Genomic DNA, 19015 nt, shown 5'->3' on the forward strand with positions numbered 1-19015 from the left:
AAAAGGAAAAATATTAAAAGCACAATTTTTATTAAGAACCCAATTCACCCTCCTCTTGATTTTTGACCATTGTTTAGTCATTCCGCTGCGCGATACCAACAATAATACCTTAGCAAAAACATTTTTTATTTAATGTTGGTCTACTAAATAATAATAACTAAAGAATAATAATTCAATTTTAACCATACAATAATAACTAATTAAAAATAATCTAAATACTAAAATATTTAAACATTTCAACTTCTACCTTCCCATCAATTAATATTATTCTTATTAATATAAAATAAATCGACAAAGTACTTTAAATGACTATTAAGATCAATATGATCTACTACATTAATTTTAATAAATCAATAATAAAAAATATTACTTATTTATAGTTAAATGATTATTATTATAAAATTATACACAAAATTTAAAAATTGTAACTTTATCATGTAATTCTTTACTTAAGTATTATATTTAAAATTTCACAATAGGTTTTAGAAAATATTTTTACACACTATATTCACAAATAAAATTTTACACAATCCAAAAAGTTTATTCTGACATCTAAAAAGACATTCTGCATCAACTGATACAGAGATATTTTATATTTTATTTTCAAAACAATAAATCAATACTAAAATGATAATTAAATAACAAAATTACTTAACAATCAAATATTAATTCATTAAATAATTATATATGAATATTATGTCTAAATAAAAAAAAAATCAAAAATCCGTGCGTATGCACGGGTCTAGTTATTTATTAAAACAAAACAAATGAATTTAGAATAATAAAAATATTAATTGACAGTGTAACTTTGTTGAACGTTCGCGGAAGTAGTTGCAATTAAAAGATGTTTACATATCTTAAAATGTTATTCATACGTTTATCTGTTTATTTGTTTTGTTAAATAATAATAATAATAAAAATAATAATCAAATATATAAGCTGATTGATAGTAACTCTATATTAACATGGTTCCCAGAAAGAAAAAAAAAATGGAGAAAAAATACACTATCAATTTCACCCTTTGAAAAACTACATATTAAATAAGTTTTGAAAATAAAAGCAATTATTAGTCTTTTAATTTTTAGCTTGCTTATGTAGTATCCTAAAAAAGGTCTTTTATAGGATTAAATTAATATCTTTTATTTATGTAGTGTTATTGATATAGTACAAAAATATGTTAACATAAAATGCCATATGTAGCATATAATATAAATGTGGCAGAAATATTGTATAGGTGAGGATAAAAAAATAGTAAGAGTAGAAAGTTCTTGCACATAGTAAAAGAAAAGAAAGTAGAAAGGAGCAAAGCATGTATTTTTATGACAGAAAAAGAGATGTACATCATCACCGAATAAATAGCGTATCATTATTTATAAAAAGAATACGACAGCTAAAACTAACAAAGAAATTGAAGAATCAAAACCAAATGTCGCTCTATTTAGTGATTTTATTTGTAGCCCTTACCTTTCTTAGTTTTGCCATCCTAATTTCCATTTGATTCTTTTGGCTTAAAATATTACTAAAGATAAGAACGAAACCAGCAATTATCCTTTGACTCACATGGTAAAAATATTTTACATCGATAATTATTGTTAGGAAATGATAAAATACACAAATAACATGGTAATAATTTAGCCGCTACCTTCTATTCTTAAAATTGAAATTTACGTGAACAATATATCGCATCCTAATCTGCTCCACATTATAAACAATGTATTCATTGTACAGTAGTTCGCTCTGCAATACAAAGTGATAGAGAATAAATAGGAAGTATAAAATCATGACAATCATCAACAAACTTCCCTGCTAATAAAAAACTAATTTTTTCATATTAAAATGCATACCTTGAGGCATAAATTTTTTTCAGGCTTTCCTAGGGGAACTACGAGCCCATCCTCAAGTTCCCGTGCTTTTGAGGGATCAGGAGCAGTAGCTCCTAATCCTTTTGTGCTGCAGTATGAGATTGCCAAGTATATAAATTAACTTGTAAAGCAAAATGTAGTACATTTATTGGGTGGGGTCAAATGGGATCTAGGATAGCTGGAAACTTGTTATGCTAACTGAACTTACATGAAGGCATAAATATTCATTTTATTTTGGTTAACTACATCAGCCAATTGATCAATATAGATTTTGTCATTGAATTACAATGAAAAATGTGTTACACACTATCATTGATTGAAATCCATGCCACACTCATTGAAAATAGTGGGTACCGCTACCTCTTTAGCTGCTCTTATAATCAATTTAGTTTATTTTAAACTAAATTTAACAAATAATAATGAATGTGCCTGTATGAAGAGAGTAATGAGAGTTGCAAAATTGGAGAACAAACCTCAGTTTTCCTTCAGGCAACTGATCAGCATCATAGCAGGCATTTAGAAGCCCAGCCATCTCTCCCAGTGCAACCTAAAAAATAAAGTAAATAAAGAATGTTTACTAGATAATTGGTTCAATATTGACATATTGGACAATAAAGAAGATAATATAAATCAAACTTTTTGAAGAGATGTTTATCAATGGTAAATAAGTATAATTAGTAATTAGGTGCATATATTTGTTTTTTACTCAACTGAGTATTTATTAAATAGAGTTATTGTGATCACTTTCATTAAATTGGCATTAACATTGTTCACATGTCAGTCCAATAAAAGCTTAACTAATAATTTTTATTCCTATAATTTTCTTATAACTCAATTATGTTCCTATATTTTTTTACACGAAGACAATGTGATCTTTTTTTAACCGCATTGTCCTCCATGGATCTTAGAAACAAATCCAAAAACCACAACTAGGTTAATGCGTCTATTTTCAACTAGGTTCATGTGTCCAAAAATTACAACTTGGATCTGAAATAGGTGATCTCAGTGAAATTGTGTCGCCAGAGAAGAGTTAGGGAGGAAGAAGAGGATTTCCACTCACATATGATCACCTCCTAACAATGTTAATGTTGATTTTACATAATTGACCACGTTATCTCTATTTAAATAATATAAGGACTCAATTGAATCAAAAATATTTATGGAAACAAATAAATCATAGGTCTAAATATAGAAACAAAATTACTAATTAAATCTAGATTGACATATGGTCACCTTCCAAACAATATTAACACCAATTTAACGGAAAATACCATCCTGACTCTATTTAACAAATATTGAGAATCAATTGAATAAAAAACAAATGTAGAGACTAAAACAAATATAAGAGCCAAATTACTAATTAAGCCATGAAAAATATATCGTAAGATTGATCTTCTAAATAGAATCTTGCATATATTCTCATTATATTCCAGAAACATAAGGTAACAAAAGTGAAAATTTCTCAAACTCGGGCTGTTATAATTGTCAAATAATGTTTGACATGTACCACCAATTGGTTAAATTGATAATTGGTGTTTCAGTCCTCATTTCTGAGAGCACATATATTAGTAATGTAGCAATGCTTTCATTAAACAAGAAACAACCTCACATAAAAGGAGCACCCCATCTTTAGCAGTACCCGTAGCATAGCAATAATTTGCACTTTTTGAGAACATGTCAGCAAAGTACACCCCCTTTCCAAACATGTAGCCAGTTACAGGTGCCTCGGGAGGGGCTATGCGTAAACCTGACAATGGTATCTCCATCTCAGACTCAGATAATGGTGCATCAAAAAATATAATATCTATACTCCATTTGCACATGCTCGCAAACCAAAAAACTACTGATAAAAGAAGAAACGACCTTGAGATAAAATTCCAGCCCAGTTTGTGAGCCGAGAACCATGCCACAAAAGCATCCTATTTTTTGTACTAGCGAACTGTCACAGTCAAAAAGCAATTTCCTCAATGCAAAAGGTCAAAATATATACGTTATATCATAAACCGAAACAAACTTTTAATTAAAAAAATATATTCCTAGTAGAACAAAATTTGAGAAAGATCCATAACTAATCATGCATTAGCCACAGTGTTACCTTTCTGTACCGTTCAGCCTCGCCTTCCCTTTGTGCCCTAAATATTTGAACAATTTCCACAGTATAGTTTGAATGTGTTTCTGCATGAGTATTCTTCATATACTCTTCAATCTGGTGACATCAAAAGGGACAAGATGATATTGTCAGGACCAAAGAACTAAAGCGCCAGCAACAGGTCAAATTTAAGGACTGAAGTAAGCAATATTGGAGCACGATTTTTATGCTTAGGAACAAAAAAATTTTTCATGTCAGATGGAAAGAATGATATCACCATTTAGAATTCACTTTTCCTTTCTTAGCATTTTTCTATCATAGTAATAACCTTTTAATTTTAAAACAAAACCCTAAATACGGCATAGTTGTTTACCATGGAGAATTCAGCGCAACCAAATTCCACAGGTACCAGTTCACAATGAAGGCGTTGATAATGAGCATACAGGGGATCTCCCTACAGCAAATCCAGAATTACAATAATGAGCCTAAACCGGTGGCTATTTAAAATTGAAGGAAATACTTACCACAATCAAAACAACAATGCATTTCATTCATTGGTGAAGTGGATATTATTATCAAAAGGGCACTTCCTGGATATACAGAACTGTGCTAAATAATACATTACATCTATAAATTCATTAAATGGATGCAAAACTACAAATACATATTTTCCAGAGAAAGCAAATCCATTTAGGTTGTTTGTGATAAATATTGGACACCGGTCCACCAAACCTAAAAATACAACTACAAAATATCTTGTTCAAAATGTGGTATCAAGGACAAATCAAATATATCCTAATGATACTTTGTAAATTAGTTTAATCTTTAATGTTAAAGAATTAGAATTTCCATCATAATTTCAGCACCCATTATAGCCCTTGAACTCTTTTGTTTGAATACTTGGAATTACCTAAGAAAATTCTTCTCAGCAGTACACATTTATGTTTTGATTCTGATTACAATATAATGATAAATAATAACTACTATTTTTTAGGAAAAAAGATGAGTCTATTATCTACGATAACTAAACTTCAGTTACAGCCTATATCATAAGCATCAAGCTTCATTACATATTTAATTTATCCTTGTAGCTTAAAGTGACACGGATATTGTAACTGTAATAACTAACATAAGCATCCCAGGAAAAACACTGAAAAGACTTAAAAAATTCCAGATATGGACATACCTGCACTTCTGCATCATCTTTCAAAAGCTTTGTGGCAACCTCAATCTCACTAAGAGCTTCAACCTTTGATTAAGGAGACAATTAATGTCAATGGTTAAACAAACAAAGTTATAAGTTTCTTTTTCTAGAAAAATTGTAAGAAGATGATGGAAGTTGATCATAAGAGGACAAGAGGAAGGTACCAATAATGTCATAAATGGAAGTACATAAATTATGTATATAACAATCCTTGTAAGAGAATCCACCATCCAAAATGTAAGAAAATAATTATCATAATCTATGGACAACCAAAATAACTAGATCAACAAATGCATCTGGGAAAAAAGGATTACCATTTCTAACTTGCGTTTTAACTTCTGAGGGGTGTCGATTACAAAAACAGCTGCCATATTCATATTTTCATATTAGTATTCCTCTAAAAAAAGAGAGTGCATAGCCACCAAGAGGATTTTTTTATGATTTAGCAACATTATGAAATAAACCTTTGCATGTGTTCTTTAGACGAATGAGAAGGAGAGAGACAGCTTACACATCTTTTTGAATCCAAAATCATGTGGAATTACAGTGTAGAATTCTCTGCAACAAGCAAATAAACCAATCATAAAATTAGTTTTCCAATATCTTTAAAGCAAGAAATTCCATCCTCAAATGACAGAAAATGATTTATAACATAGGTAAACAGCACACATCTCGTTCAAAAGTAAATAAAAAAGGCAAGCATCCAAAAGAAAAGTAAAGCATAGGACGAGGAAAATAAAAACGAACATCAAATTCCGTACCCACTTAATTGCTCCATCACTTTCCTGTCTCCTTTATCAATCACATTAGCAAGTCTTTTCAGAACTTCATAGCCCTTAATAGTTCACAAAATATACAGTTAACCTCTCAACAAGACAAGATATGAAAGTTGAAATGCTATAGCAGTTCGCAGAAAGATGAAAACAACCAAATCTCCATCCAAGAGAACTTTTGCACTATGATCAAGGCTAAATGACCATGTGTTTTGTAAGTTCTTTGTTTTTATTAGTTTCTAAAAAGCAAAAGAGAAGTGGATTGAAGTCAAAAGGATTTTTAATAAAAATATATGAAAATTGAGGCTCGTTGTACAAATGAATGAATCTTTCTATTCTCACACACAGGAACACAGACAATACATTGAATTACACAAATATAAAAGGAAAAATAACAAAAGCTCAATGATATTAACAAATATTTGGCCTACCTTTAAAATTGTTGATTTGCTAAGTTTTCCAAGGGGCAACTTGTTTGCATTGTACCCTAAAGTAAAGATCTCACAGTTAATGCACGTCAAGAATATCGAATGAGGCTATATCACAATTCTAGAATGAGGAATTCAAATGCATGATAATGACTGTTGACTACTGTCAATTGTTTAACACATCTAAGGAAAACATATCGTTGCTTTAAATTAATCAACAGAATATATCAAACATGCTTTTGAATCATATGGCGTAACTCATCCTACATGAGGGAAAAGAAGCAATAATTAACTAACCTATTTCCATCATTTGCTGATTCATCATGCTCACGTTGCAAATAAGAGATATAAATTTTGCAACGCGTGGTTCAAGTTTAGATTCCTGAGGCTGCTTTCCTAAAGCACGATCAGGATTTTCTGTAACCTAAAAACAAGATCCAAGTGTTTAAAATGTCGGATCGAATTATTTTCTCCTCCTTTTGCTCCCCATCCACCAGTAACACTCCAAGTAAAACAAAATACTAAGTAAAATTTACCATAGAATGAGAAAAAGGGAAATTTAGTCTATACAAATGTCTTTATGCAAAAGAGACGGTGAACTAACTTCACAATTAGTAGCAAGTGGACCCCATTTAATTGCAAAATGCACATCAAGTTATATGAAGCAAAAGAAAATACAGCAAGAGGAATAGAGTCGCATAACTCACAGTGGATTCATTTTCCTTGCCACTGTAGTCCATTTCCAGCCACGCATAACTTTTAGGATAGCTAACAAAACTATCCCTATCGGACCAAGCATTATTGGTCTTGGCTAAAAACTTTTGTTCAAACTCCTGAATGGCTCTCTCACATGATTTGTAAGGACCATGTATCTTGTCTTGGCCCTTTACACCTACCCTTCCCCATCTATTGTAAACAAGGAATTCACCGCCACTATCCGATTCTGAAAAAATAAATTGATATAGGCAGTCAGAAAAACCAGTGCAATAAACAGAAAAGGTTGCTTTTTAAGCATTATGCAAAGCAAGTCTTCTACAACTCAAGCAACAAATTTTCGTAACTAGTTGAGTTGGAGATAACTTATATCAAACTTTCATATCTCTCTCAAGTAATCATCTGATATTATAAAATGAAAGATAAAAAGCAACCCCACAATTGTGGGGGATAGAGAAGCTCCTCCAAACTATTGTTAGGCTTTGTTAGGATAAACTTTTTTGTTAGCACTTGCACTGGAAGAGAATAAGAAATAAAATGAACTGAACTGTTGCATAAGCTAAAATCAAATAACGTACTTAACTTTCATAAAAGCATTTTCATTTAACTTTTGAAAAGATAAGGTTCCTAAATAGATTTTAGTCCATGGAGAAACTCAATACATTTTACTTCTAATTTTGTTTTCCTGCAAAAATGCTTATAAAGAAGTTTAACAAAATTCGACAGCTATAAAGAACCACTAGTCTCAACCAGTTAACCAATGCAATAAATCAACGCATCAACAAAAAGCTATCATAAATCATCAATAGGCAGATGGAATTGAAATTAACCAAGAACTTGAATCACATAGAACTTGTTATTGTTGTCGCTGACATTTGTCTGATTCAACATGGCATCATAGACATCACCACCCTGCATTGTTCAAAAGCGTACCAAAACACGTGAGCCTTAAACACACTAAGAAACCACCGCCAATCAGCAAAATGATAGCACATGACAGACGACAATAACAACAAAATGGAACAACATGGCTAAGTTAATATTGCAATCAGGTTTAATTATGTTTTTAACGTCTGAAATTTGAATAAACCGCATTTGGCTCCGTAAATTAGAAAGACATATATTCTCACTTTTTTTTAAATACGTTTTTAATCCTGAAGCACGACAATGTTCACGGAAATAGTGATGCCAAAAATATGTTTTTACTCAAAAATTTTAGTGGATGTTAGAATAACTAAGCCTCGCAGTTGCTACTAAGCATACTAGTCGCAGAACGTGATAGCGCGTTTTCACAGAATCCGGAAGATACTGATCGAGAACTGCCACGCCCTTTTTGGTTGCCGTCACTATCTTCACCTCTTCCTCTTTTGCCTCCTCTGCAACCTCGATTTGTTGGGAGTGATTAGAATCCTGATTTTGAGAATCCCTAGCTCTCTTTCTAGTTCTACGAGGGGAACTAACATCAGCTTCACTCGTCGCATTTTGAGTTTCTTTGCGAAGAGCAGCTTCAAGTCTACGCAGCTGGAATTATGGAAGCATCAGAGATAGAGAAAGAAGAGAAAGAGTGAATGAGTGTGAATTTGGCTAGAGAGTACCAGAGTGGGTTTTGTTCCGGTGATGGAGAGTCCACGCTTGTGAAGCTCCGTTCGCAGCTCTTCCACCCTCATTTTACTTGACGCCATTTTAGAGGGAAATAGAATGGTTACCGTAATTTTACTCAGCTTTCAATTTTGAAGCTTCCCACCATGCTTGTAGCATACGACGCCGCTTTTATACCAGCGCTTGACAGGTGAGGTGTGCTTCGCACGCTGGAATAATATGTAAATAAAAATAAATTCAAGGCCTAAACTGCAATTCAGAAAGAAAATGTTGAAGTTCATGGTCCACGTGATTCTTTCTCGTCCAATTCAACAACTAAGGTTTGAGAAAGTTTTCTTTTTATTAGTACCTTAGAGAAACTGAAAAACAAATAATGAAAGAAATTTTTATTATTTTGTAATTAAAAGCATACTTAAAGAAAAACTCAAATCAACTTTAAAATTTGCGGGTGAAGTGTCAAATTTCAACTGATATGCTCTCCTACTTTTAAAATAAAATATTTTAATAACTTATAAGTGTACTTTAAGAAATTTAAAGTAATTACTTTTTAATATATGAGTGTTTTGTTTGGATTAAAAAATAAAGGGAGAAAATAAATAGAAAGAAAAGATAATTGTGGAAATGAGTTTTTTAAATAGATAGAAATAAGAAATATATATATATATATATTTACATGTTTGACGAATGAAAAAATATTTATTTTAAAAGTATTATTACGTTAATTTTAAAAATCAATATGTTATTTTTCAATAAAAAAGTATTTATTACTATTTTTATAATTTAACATAAAATATATGTTTGATTTTAATTGATATTGATACTCCCTCTAATCCTTTGTATTAAAAACAATAATGAATTCATAAAAAAAAATACAAGAGAAATGTGAGTTTGTTATTTCTGAAATAATAATGTCAGAAATTTTCACTTTGTTCCAAAATATCAATACAACGAAATTATTTAAATTAAAATTTAATGACATTCCATTTGTTTTAAAGGTTTTTTTCACCTAACATATTACTTAAATTGTTACTAGACTTTACGGTAAATTAAGGGTATAAAAAAAAGTTTAATTATATTTTTGTCTTTTTATTTTTAAAATTCTAACCATCGTGTAAAACTAAATATCATCGAAACACAGAGAAGTATTTTAATCACGGAAACAAATTTCGTCAGAAGTACTTTTAACTGAATATCAAAACGGACTTGTAGATTCTGAGTGTAAAAACCTTTGGGCTTTTCAAGGTCCCGGTCAGGCTATTATTACCTGCACCCTCCTACATACTAACTACACCCCCACAATATTAATTGCATCACACCACTGTTACTACCATTTCAACAACTCCACCATCGCACCGCGCCGTAAAGGAAGAAGAAGAGAGGAAGAACTTGCGTAAGAAGAAGAAAGAAAATACAGAAAAAAATAAGCTTATTCCAAAATGTTTTTTCCATAACACATTCATTTGTTTTGTGAAGCTTTTTCAAAATACATTTAATATGCGAATATTTTGAAAAATTCATTAGGAAAACATTTTCTGAGTTTTGAAAATCTTTTTTCGAAAATTTCATTTTCAAAAATTTATTCCGCAGCACAATTTAAATATTCCGAAACTTTATTTTGGAAATCATGTTCTAAAAATGTCGTTCTGGAAGTATTGTTACGAAAATTTCAAAAAACTTCCAAAATATATGATCCAATTTTCTAGAGTGTAAAACAGTCATTTCACAAGTTTGAAGGGATGCGCAAATAAACTGAGGGGTGCAGGAAATAAAAGCCTCCCGGTGATCTTTTTGATCTCCGTGTATTTTTTTTTCTTACTCTATGCTATACTTAGGAGAATAACTTTAAATTTTTATACTTCTTGAAAGTTGTTATTAGGAATGTATAAAAACGTTTGAGTTACGTTTTCCAGAAGCATTTTAAAACAAATATATTTCAAAATGTACTGGTATTACGTACATCCTTAAGCGTTGCTGCATGAGCTATTGAATTCTAGAAAATATTTACATCAAGCTACAGATTTATAGAAAATTAGGTTTGATAGTGGTCGTTCGAATAATAACCACATAAAAAATTAAATATTAAATATGATTTTGATATCTTAATTTTTAGTAAAAATTTAAATTAGTTTCTTTTAGAGCAATTTAGCTCCTGCATTCTAGAAATATGTAGATTTAATTCTTTTAAGTTTATTTGGCACTTCAAACGTAGTTTAGATATGTCTTTCAGTTAACGTTAAAACGGACATGTGTCAAATGGTATGAATAACTCAAATGTCATCATGAGACACATCTCAAACGTCAAATAAATTTAACAAAATTTGGTTAAAAAGACTAAATGCACGTATTTCTAAAGTTGAAAGACTAAATTAAGTTAAAGTTTCAAAGATAGTCTAATTTCAATTTTTACTGAAAGTTAAAAAATCAAAACATATTTAATCCTAAAAAAATATTTATAATATAAAAATTGAGTGTAAGTTAAAAGATATGAATAAACATTTATTTAATGATGATGTTTTTATATAGGTTTTTAGTCTTCAAATAATACTAATAATAAAAAATATATTTAAATAGATTAATTAATTTTTTGTTTTGATAATCATTAATTTCTAAGATATTATTATATATTTTTATTAGTAAGTATAGGAATAAATTTTGCAACCCTACCACCTTAAGCTCTATTGATTTTATTTTTAAAAAAAATTTGCTCAACGATCCAAATCTCTAGGAGCCATTTTTACAAGACTCGATACCAAACTTGGCCAGCAACTTAGCCACCCTCTAAATTTTGTTTAAAAGAATTTTACCAAATGAGCGTTTTACTAACCCAACAACTTAAACCCATAGGTGCCTTTTTTCACAAGGTTTGTTCAATAAGTAAAACAACTTGAGTTCTCTTAATTTTGAAATTTATAATTTTGCTTAACAAATAATTAACTCGTCCAACAAGTATGTTTAATTTTGGAAACTCAATAGAGATATTAGTGATTCAAAGTGGTTCCAACTAAGTCAATCAAGTGCTTTCTCTAAGCAAAAATGATTTATTTAGTATAGAATAACCTTTTATTGAACCAATTTGATTCATTGGTATGGCAATTACGCTCATACTCACACAAACCATTTTGTCACTCAAATATCGAATCTTATTCAGATTTAAATAGTCAATAATATCACCATTATATGTATCTCATTATAGATATCATTTACACAACTAAATCATCCAATTATACCATAATTAACAACAAAATACATATATTTCCTTATCTAGACTAAGCTTCTGACTTAAATAACTTTCAAAGACTCCAACTCTCACATAATATTATACATATACAAAAAATAAAATTGAGATAATCTAAATACATCCTAGCTATCATAAATAAATAAATATTTATCTTAAACCCTTTTAAGTCACATAGGACAACTCTATAAGTGATACATGTAAAACTTATAAAATTGAATCAAAAAAAGGGTTAAAGATGAACTTATTTAAAATAAATTTTTCATGGACAAAAAATGCTCTATTGTATTTTAGAATCTCAATGAAAGTCGCTAATATTCAAAATGTCGAACAAAATAATCAGAAAACAAACACATACTTATCTTGAATTCTTTTAAGCCACATGCAACAACTATATTACACATACATACAAAATTCTAAAACTTAACTCAAGATAAAATATAAAAAGAAAAAATAAAGATGAATTTCCTCAAAATAAATTTTTGATATACGAAGATTACTCTATTATATATCAAAATCACAATAATGATCTCTAATCTTTAAAATGTAGAATAATAAAACGAAACTCAACCAATTAATTTTTATCTATTTATAAACTTTGCATAATAATAATAAATTATTTAACCCAGTTTATAAAGATCCACCTCAATTCTTAACTAACTTTTAAATCCTTAATAAACTATTATGATTAATTTTTTTTTGGTAAAATCGGTCAATTGTACACTATGGAGAGAGTGTTGAACATTTCTCAGTAAAATAAGTTGAAAAGGCTGTACAAGTCAAAAGGAACAAAAAAATTCCATATGGAGCTTTTAGAAAGATAGTTTACAGTTACGAAAACAAAATATTACGAAATACATTTTAAATTATTTTGAAAAGATAACTCCGTAATAATAAGTGTTTCGAATTAAAATAATCTAAAATTAATTTTAAATTATGCAATTCAAAATATATTTCGAAAAATTCATTCAAAAATTCATTTTTATAATTTTTCCAAAAAAGTGTAATTCAATATCTTTTAGTGTATTTTGGATTACATTTTTTCATAAGTGTAAACATTTTAAAACATTATTTTTATCATTACATTATAAAGAGAAGAAAACATAGAGTGCAAAAAGTCATTGTAATTATTTTTCATTTTCTTTCTTTAGAATGGGCCTAATAGAATTGTAGGTTATATTGACTGTGCCCTACCGTGGAAGGAGTACGGCTAATGGCGGGCTATGGAATAGAACAACAAAAATTAAAAATCACTTTAATACTTTCATATTTAAATTAATTTTTCTCCGTATAAATTATTTTACTAAATATAAATTATTCTGGCTTTACTTGAGTTTGGAACTGCTAATAAACCAATTCAATTATCTATATAACAATTTTAAAACAAAAAAATAAAAAAATGGACAACATACGCAACAGACGCAACTAACGTAGGTGTCTACTTTAAATTAAACATATTTTTTTTGGGATTAACGGCTAAGGTGACGTTTAGTATTAATATTTTAATTAAATTAACTTTTTGGTGATCTTATTATAAGAAAAAAATATCATATTTATTTAAAAAAAAAATCCTTGTTGATTCGTGTTGCATGTTGTAATGGATAAGAATGCATGGAGGAAATATAACCCAACTATTTAGCTGACTTGTTTTCCGCTCTGTTTTTTTTTTTTTGCCTACATTTATGTTCTATTGGCATCTAAATGTCACACCTCATTTTTTTTAAATGTAAATGCAACCCAATACATCTCAAGAACTAATTAACAATTAACAAAAATTGTTAAATATAATAGCAGAGTTAAAGTTTATTGTAAAATTGATACAAATAATTTTATATTATGAATGAATAAAAATTATATCATAATTTTTAATTTAATTCTGCAAGTCAACTATTAGTATATTTTTATTAATTGCAATGTCTCTATGGTATGCATATTCTTAGTCTATAGCTTAGGAAAAATAAAGTGCATTAATTAAAAGGAAGACATGCAAGTGGAGAAGATAGTGAAAGTGGAGAACACTATGGCTCTTGACTTTACCCAAAGGTTAAGGCTCTTACACAACATGAGCCTCCCCTTTCCGTACGCTTACAAATTCTCATGTCATACTTCTTCGGTCATATTTGTGTTTCTCTTCAAATGTTTAAATGTCTTCCCAGGATAGATTAGATATTAATTATTGACCCAATTATACATTGATCAGTCAATTTTAGTAGCTAATATTAGTATAAATTTAAAATTATAATTTACAAATTAATTATAATTTTTATTATAATAGTAACTATTTTAATGAATGATAATTTTTAATTTATAATATTAAATTAGTTACTATGAACAATTATAATATTTAATTTTTTTTAGTAAAACAATAACCGATGTTATTTGAGTGAAGAGATTTTGTGTTCATGTTAAAAGATCTTTTAGAAACTTTAACATAATATTAATTTTTTATTTCTTGAGTGAATTAGTGTCGTTTAAGTGATAAAAGTTTTGAAAATAAAATTAATGTGATTATTATTTTGCTTAAACCTCAAACTAGAGTTTGAACAATGAAATCCATCAATTGAACATTTGAGCTATAATTCTTTGTATCTATGCTATCGGCCATCATTTAAGAGATAACTTGATGCTTAAATGACATATGCAAAACCAACAAAAATTAGCTTATTCATAAACAAATTTCTCAATCCAAAGCCCACTCTTTAATGTATTATAACAAGATTTAAATATATTTTTATATTAATTTAAGTATACAACAAGTCCATATGCCTAATTTAACTTAACTATTGAGACCAAAATTTCACGTTCAAGCACAAAGTCTGCCTTACTGACCAACCAATCCAAACATCTTAATTTGCAAACTCAATGACTTCAACAAATATGTGTGAGTTTAAATTTCAAACTGGACAAAGATGAAAAAGTTGAACATCTTATAATAAGATTCATAAATATATTGTCTTAACGTTTTATGTTGTAGATATCTTTATGAGGGCAAATCCTTCTCAAGAGAGTCATTGTATTAAAAAATTTCCTGATAGGGTTCATGTAAGTGTGTCTCATTGTTAAAATAAAATGGCGACATAAGAAGATTACTATTGAGGTACTTGTGGTTGGGAATGCTTGCAAGATAAAGTGCACCAATGTGGAAGGGACTCACTATTGAGAGGAAGATTGTTGGAAATTAAAGTGTGAGTTTATGTCCACATTGATAGAGACGATAAAGTTGAGCAGCTTATAAGAAATAAGACTTGTAAATCTATTGTTTTAAAATTTTGGGTTGGAGGTGGAGTCATTCCCTTATGTGGATTAGGCTTAGGTTCCATTGATGTTGTATCTCCCAAATAAAACTCTTTCAAAAGAATCATCAATAATACACCACTAAATACATTAAATAGTTGTTTCTCTTACCTAACAATTGTTTATTTCCCACCAACAATAAAAATGAAAAACATACTTTAAAGAAAAAGAGAAACTTATTATAAATTATTTTCAAACATTGAATTTCATATATTTATTGGGTGAAATAATAACTTAAATTTAACAAATATTTTTTTTTTATTTTTTATACTATTTTTTTTCCATTTTTAAGCTTTTATTCTTATGACTTTTGATATATCTTCATTCCTAGTTATTTGACTAATTCAAAATTTAAAAAAATGCATATAAATTATAATTTATAAAAATTATTTTACTTTTATTTCTAAAACTAGTTTAAGGACTCAAAAAATAGTTAAAAGTAGAAGTGGTCTCTTAAGTAAAACTTAAATACTTTATTATTAAAATGTTGAACTTATAAATATAAAAATTGATTATGTAGGTTTCATTTTACAAATACCATTATCTCCCTAAAAATATTTTCTTTTCTTCCTCTAGCTTCTCCCGCAGTTTTTAACAATTTGTTCATCCTTTTGAATCACGGGAATCTTAACCTAAAGTAGAACAATCCTAACCGACAAAATCTTTTTTTGGGTAAGTTCATCTTTATCTTTTGTCTCAATCATTTTTTTTAAGTTATACATGCATGTGCAAAGAAGTGTTGCATGTGACTTAAAAGAGTTAAAGATAAATCTTTGTTATTTGTTCATATTGAGTTTTTTGCATACATGTATAATAAATTGTGAGGGTGGAACCTCTTGAAGCTCTCTAGAGTCAAGAGGCTTAGTCTAAATAAGAAAAACTAACTACTTTATGTAATTACTTTAGCTTAAATGATATGGTGGTAGTTGTCACATGGTCATTGTATTTGATGTGAGAAATGTAAATTGTGTTGATTTATTTTGGAAAAATTGATTGTTAATGAATTTTTAACATAGAGACTGAGCTTATGCATATTATGTTTTACCATTACCAAAAAAATGTTATTTTACTAAGATTTTAATTTCAATTTGTGGGGGTTTTAACCCTTTGCAAATTAATTTGTGGGGTTTTTTAAACCTCTATAGTTACATTCACTATAATCTATTTACAAAGGTTTATGACGACCTCTAGTATTTGATTTATATTGTGGAGTTTTTTTTTTTGTGAAAGATTTTAACCTCTTATATTGATGACTATTATTTAACATATCGCTCAAATAGTGTGGTCTATTTGAGCAAATTATTATGGTAATAACTTTTAGTGCTTAGTCGTTGGGAGAATCGATCTTCCCGTTAAGCAAAATTGTTTGAATGATTCAGAGAGCTCAAAGGGGATTGGTTGTTGAGCTAGTCAAGTCTCATTGGGCGAGTATACCTTTAGTTAAGTGAGGATGCTCACTGGGCAAGTCTTAATTTTAAAAACTACCATAGTTGATTGCTAAGTGAGCTTGTGTACTCGTAGAGTGAGCATGAAAGATTTTGAATACGAAAATAAGTTTTTTAGACCTCAAGTTTGTGGTTAAATATGTTGAGTTGTGGGAAGTGATATAATTAATGAATTGTTTTCTTGTAATGATGAATTAAATTGATTTTGGAAATATAAATGTGAGTGTATGGTCGAGTAGAGTCATGAATTTAGCCTAAATACTATGTTGAAAAATTATAAGTGGTGTATTGAATAAGGATTCCAAGAATGAGGTTATCTTGGTTCTATTAATATTGGACTCACATAGAGAAAGGTATTAGGTGGACAAAGTTTATGGAAATTTCTATAGCCTAACTTGCAATGTGAAAAAAAAAATTGTTTGATATGTCATAAGGAATTTTATCATGTCATATCTAGAGGACTTAGTTTCTTGACATGTAATTCTCTTTGTGTGAAGGTAGTATGATAGGTGTAAAACCTAAAAGTTTAATTTAACACAATTTAACACACAAATCTTCCAAAAGTAAAGCCAAATATTTGTGATGATGTGATGTCTATATAGTTGGTGATATAAGATGTATCCATTTGGGTTTATATATGCATGATTCTTGATTATTTGTAATTTTGAATTTGATTATATTTATGAATGATATTCAATCGATGAATGAATGCGACGAAAAATTGTGTTGGTTATATAAGTGTTGTTGATGTTCAAGGTAAGATATTTGAAGGCCACTAGCTTACCTTCTTCTTTTGTCCATATTGTTTTCAACTTAAATGATGGTATATTACATGAGAGCAGAAAATATTTTTGATAAAAGTGCTCATAAGTGATAGACTTATAATTAATTTTACCATATGTAATAAAAAAAATATTATGCTCCATAAGATTCTGTTATGAAAAATTGTCAAAAAAATCATATTTACCATCTCTTTATATATTTGATTAATAATATAAATACTTTAATCATATACTATTAGCTCACAAAGACTAAACTGTTATTATTTAATAAAAAATAACATCGATCATAATATATATATATATATATATATATATATATATATATATATATATATATATATATAACATTTTAAATAATTATATTTGAAATATAATAAATTTAATAAATATATATGCACTCAAGATTGCAGATTTTTTAACAGTTTTTAATTTTATACATAAATATTGCAAACAATGTAATTGATGCAACTATAATTACAATGACCAACACACTCACTGATAAAAATTTGAAAATATAATAAAAGTTTGTTGATAATAAAGTTGGTAATATGATAAAACAAATTATGCTTATGGACACTTTTCGATTTTGTACAAGTTAAAACATCTATCACTGTAATTTTGTTATTTGCATTATAATATTTATCACTTCAAGTAGAATATTCGATATATAAAAAATATCAATTTATCTGATAAAAAAGGAAATATATATATATATATATATATATATATATATATATATATATATATATATTAATGTATGATGTTTCTCACAATAAAAACTAAAAATTTGAATATAAAATATTCATATCAAAAGATGACTTTAAAAATTATAAGAAATCAAAATTCTAAAAGAATATACAAAATATAATGGAATATGTATATGTAAGGCCTGTTAATATTATTCCTTATCTTCATGCCCTAAATTAAAGTGTTGTCCTTGTAAGTGGGCCTAAAGGCTGGCCCAGTAGATAAAACCCTTCTCAGTTGTCCTAAGTCACATTTTCCTTTCATTTCAGAGAACCTAAACTGCAGCCGTCAACCCCCTCCGCTAGGGTTTTGCTTCCACTGTCACGTTAAGCTAAGAGAACTCGTGCTCCATGTAAGTATCTCTTCTAGCCGTACTAGTTTCCTTTTTACCATCTTTTCGTGATTTCGGTTGAAAGCCTCTGTTAACGTCAGTTGTCTGGTTCTGTTCCACCCCTATTTCAGCCCATAGTCCATCCTTAGAGTTGTTGCGCTCATGGTCGTGCCGTCGGGGTCTTAGCTAAACTTTTCCAGGTACGGGGAAGCTAGAGTTTTCGAGTCTTGAATGATTTTCTGGCTAGTTTTGATGTTTGTTGGGTATTGCATGAACTATATGTCTGTGATGAATGTGTGAACGATCTTGGACTGTTGCTTGGGTATGGATATGTGACTGTTGTAGGAAAGGCAGTGGCGAGATCTGTCAATCTCGCCCAGGCTAAGGTAACTCGCCCAGGCGAGACCTGCAGGAGCAACCAGGGTTTTGCGAACCCTCGCCCAGGCGGGGGACTCTGGTTTTGAGCGATGCCAGTCTCGCTCAGGCGAGAGCCACTCGTCTAAGCGAGGAGG

General features: G+C 29.1%; 1 protein-coding gene across 1 annotated transcript; it reads right to left on the reverse strand.

Annotated features, from left to right (window-relative positions):
• Positions 1-1526: 1526 nt before the first annotated feature.
• On the reverse strand, positions 1527-8825 carry LOC114190667 (poly [ADP-ribose] polymerase 2). Its single transcript, XM_028079642.1, has 17 exons — positions 8666-8825; positions 8334-8591; positions 7901-7982; positions 7064-7299; positions 6654-6780; positions 6360-6415; positions 5917-5990; positions 5667-5713; positions 5470-5519; positions 5138-5200; positions 4325-4405; positions 3958-4068; positions 3726-3801; positions 3467-3609; positions 2336-2409; positions 1845-1950; positions 1527-1737 (listed from the first exon to the last, which is right to left on the reverse strand). Exons 1-17 carry the CDS (start codon positions 8750-8752, stop codon positions 1639-1641), a joined length of 1770 nt encoding a protein of 589 aa, XP_027935443.1. The 5' UTR covers positions 8753-8825; the 3' UTR covers positions 1527-1638.
• Positions 8826-19015: the final 10190 nt, after the last annotated feature.

This window comes from Vigna unguiculata, chromosome 7 (genome assembly GCF_004118075.2).
Source record: "Vigna unguiculata cultivar IT97K-499-35 chromosome 7, ASM411807v1, whole genome shotgun sequence".
Taxonomy (NCBI): Eukaryota; Viridiplantae; Streptophyta; class Magnoliopsida; order Fabales; family Fabaceae; genus Vigna; species Vigna unguiculata.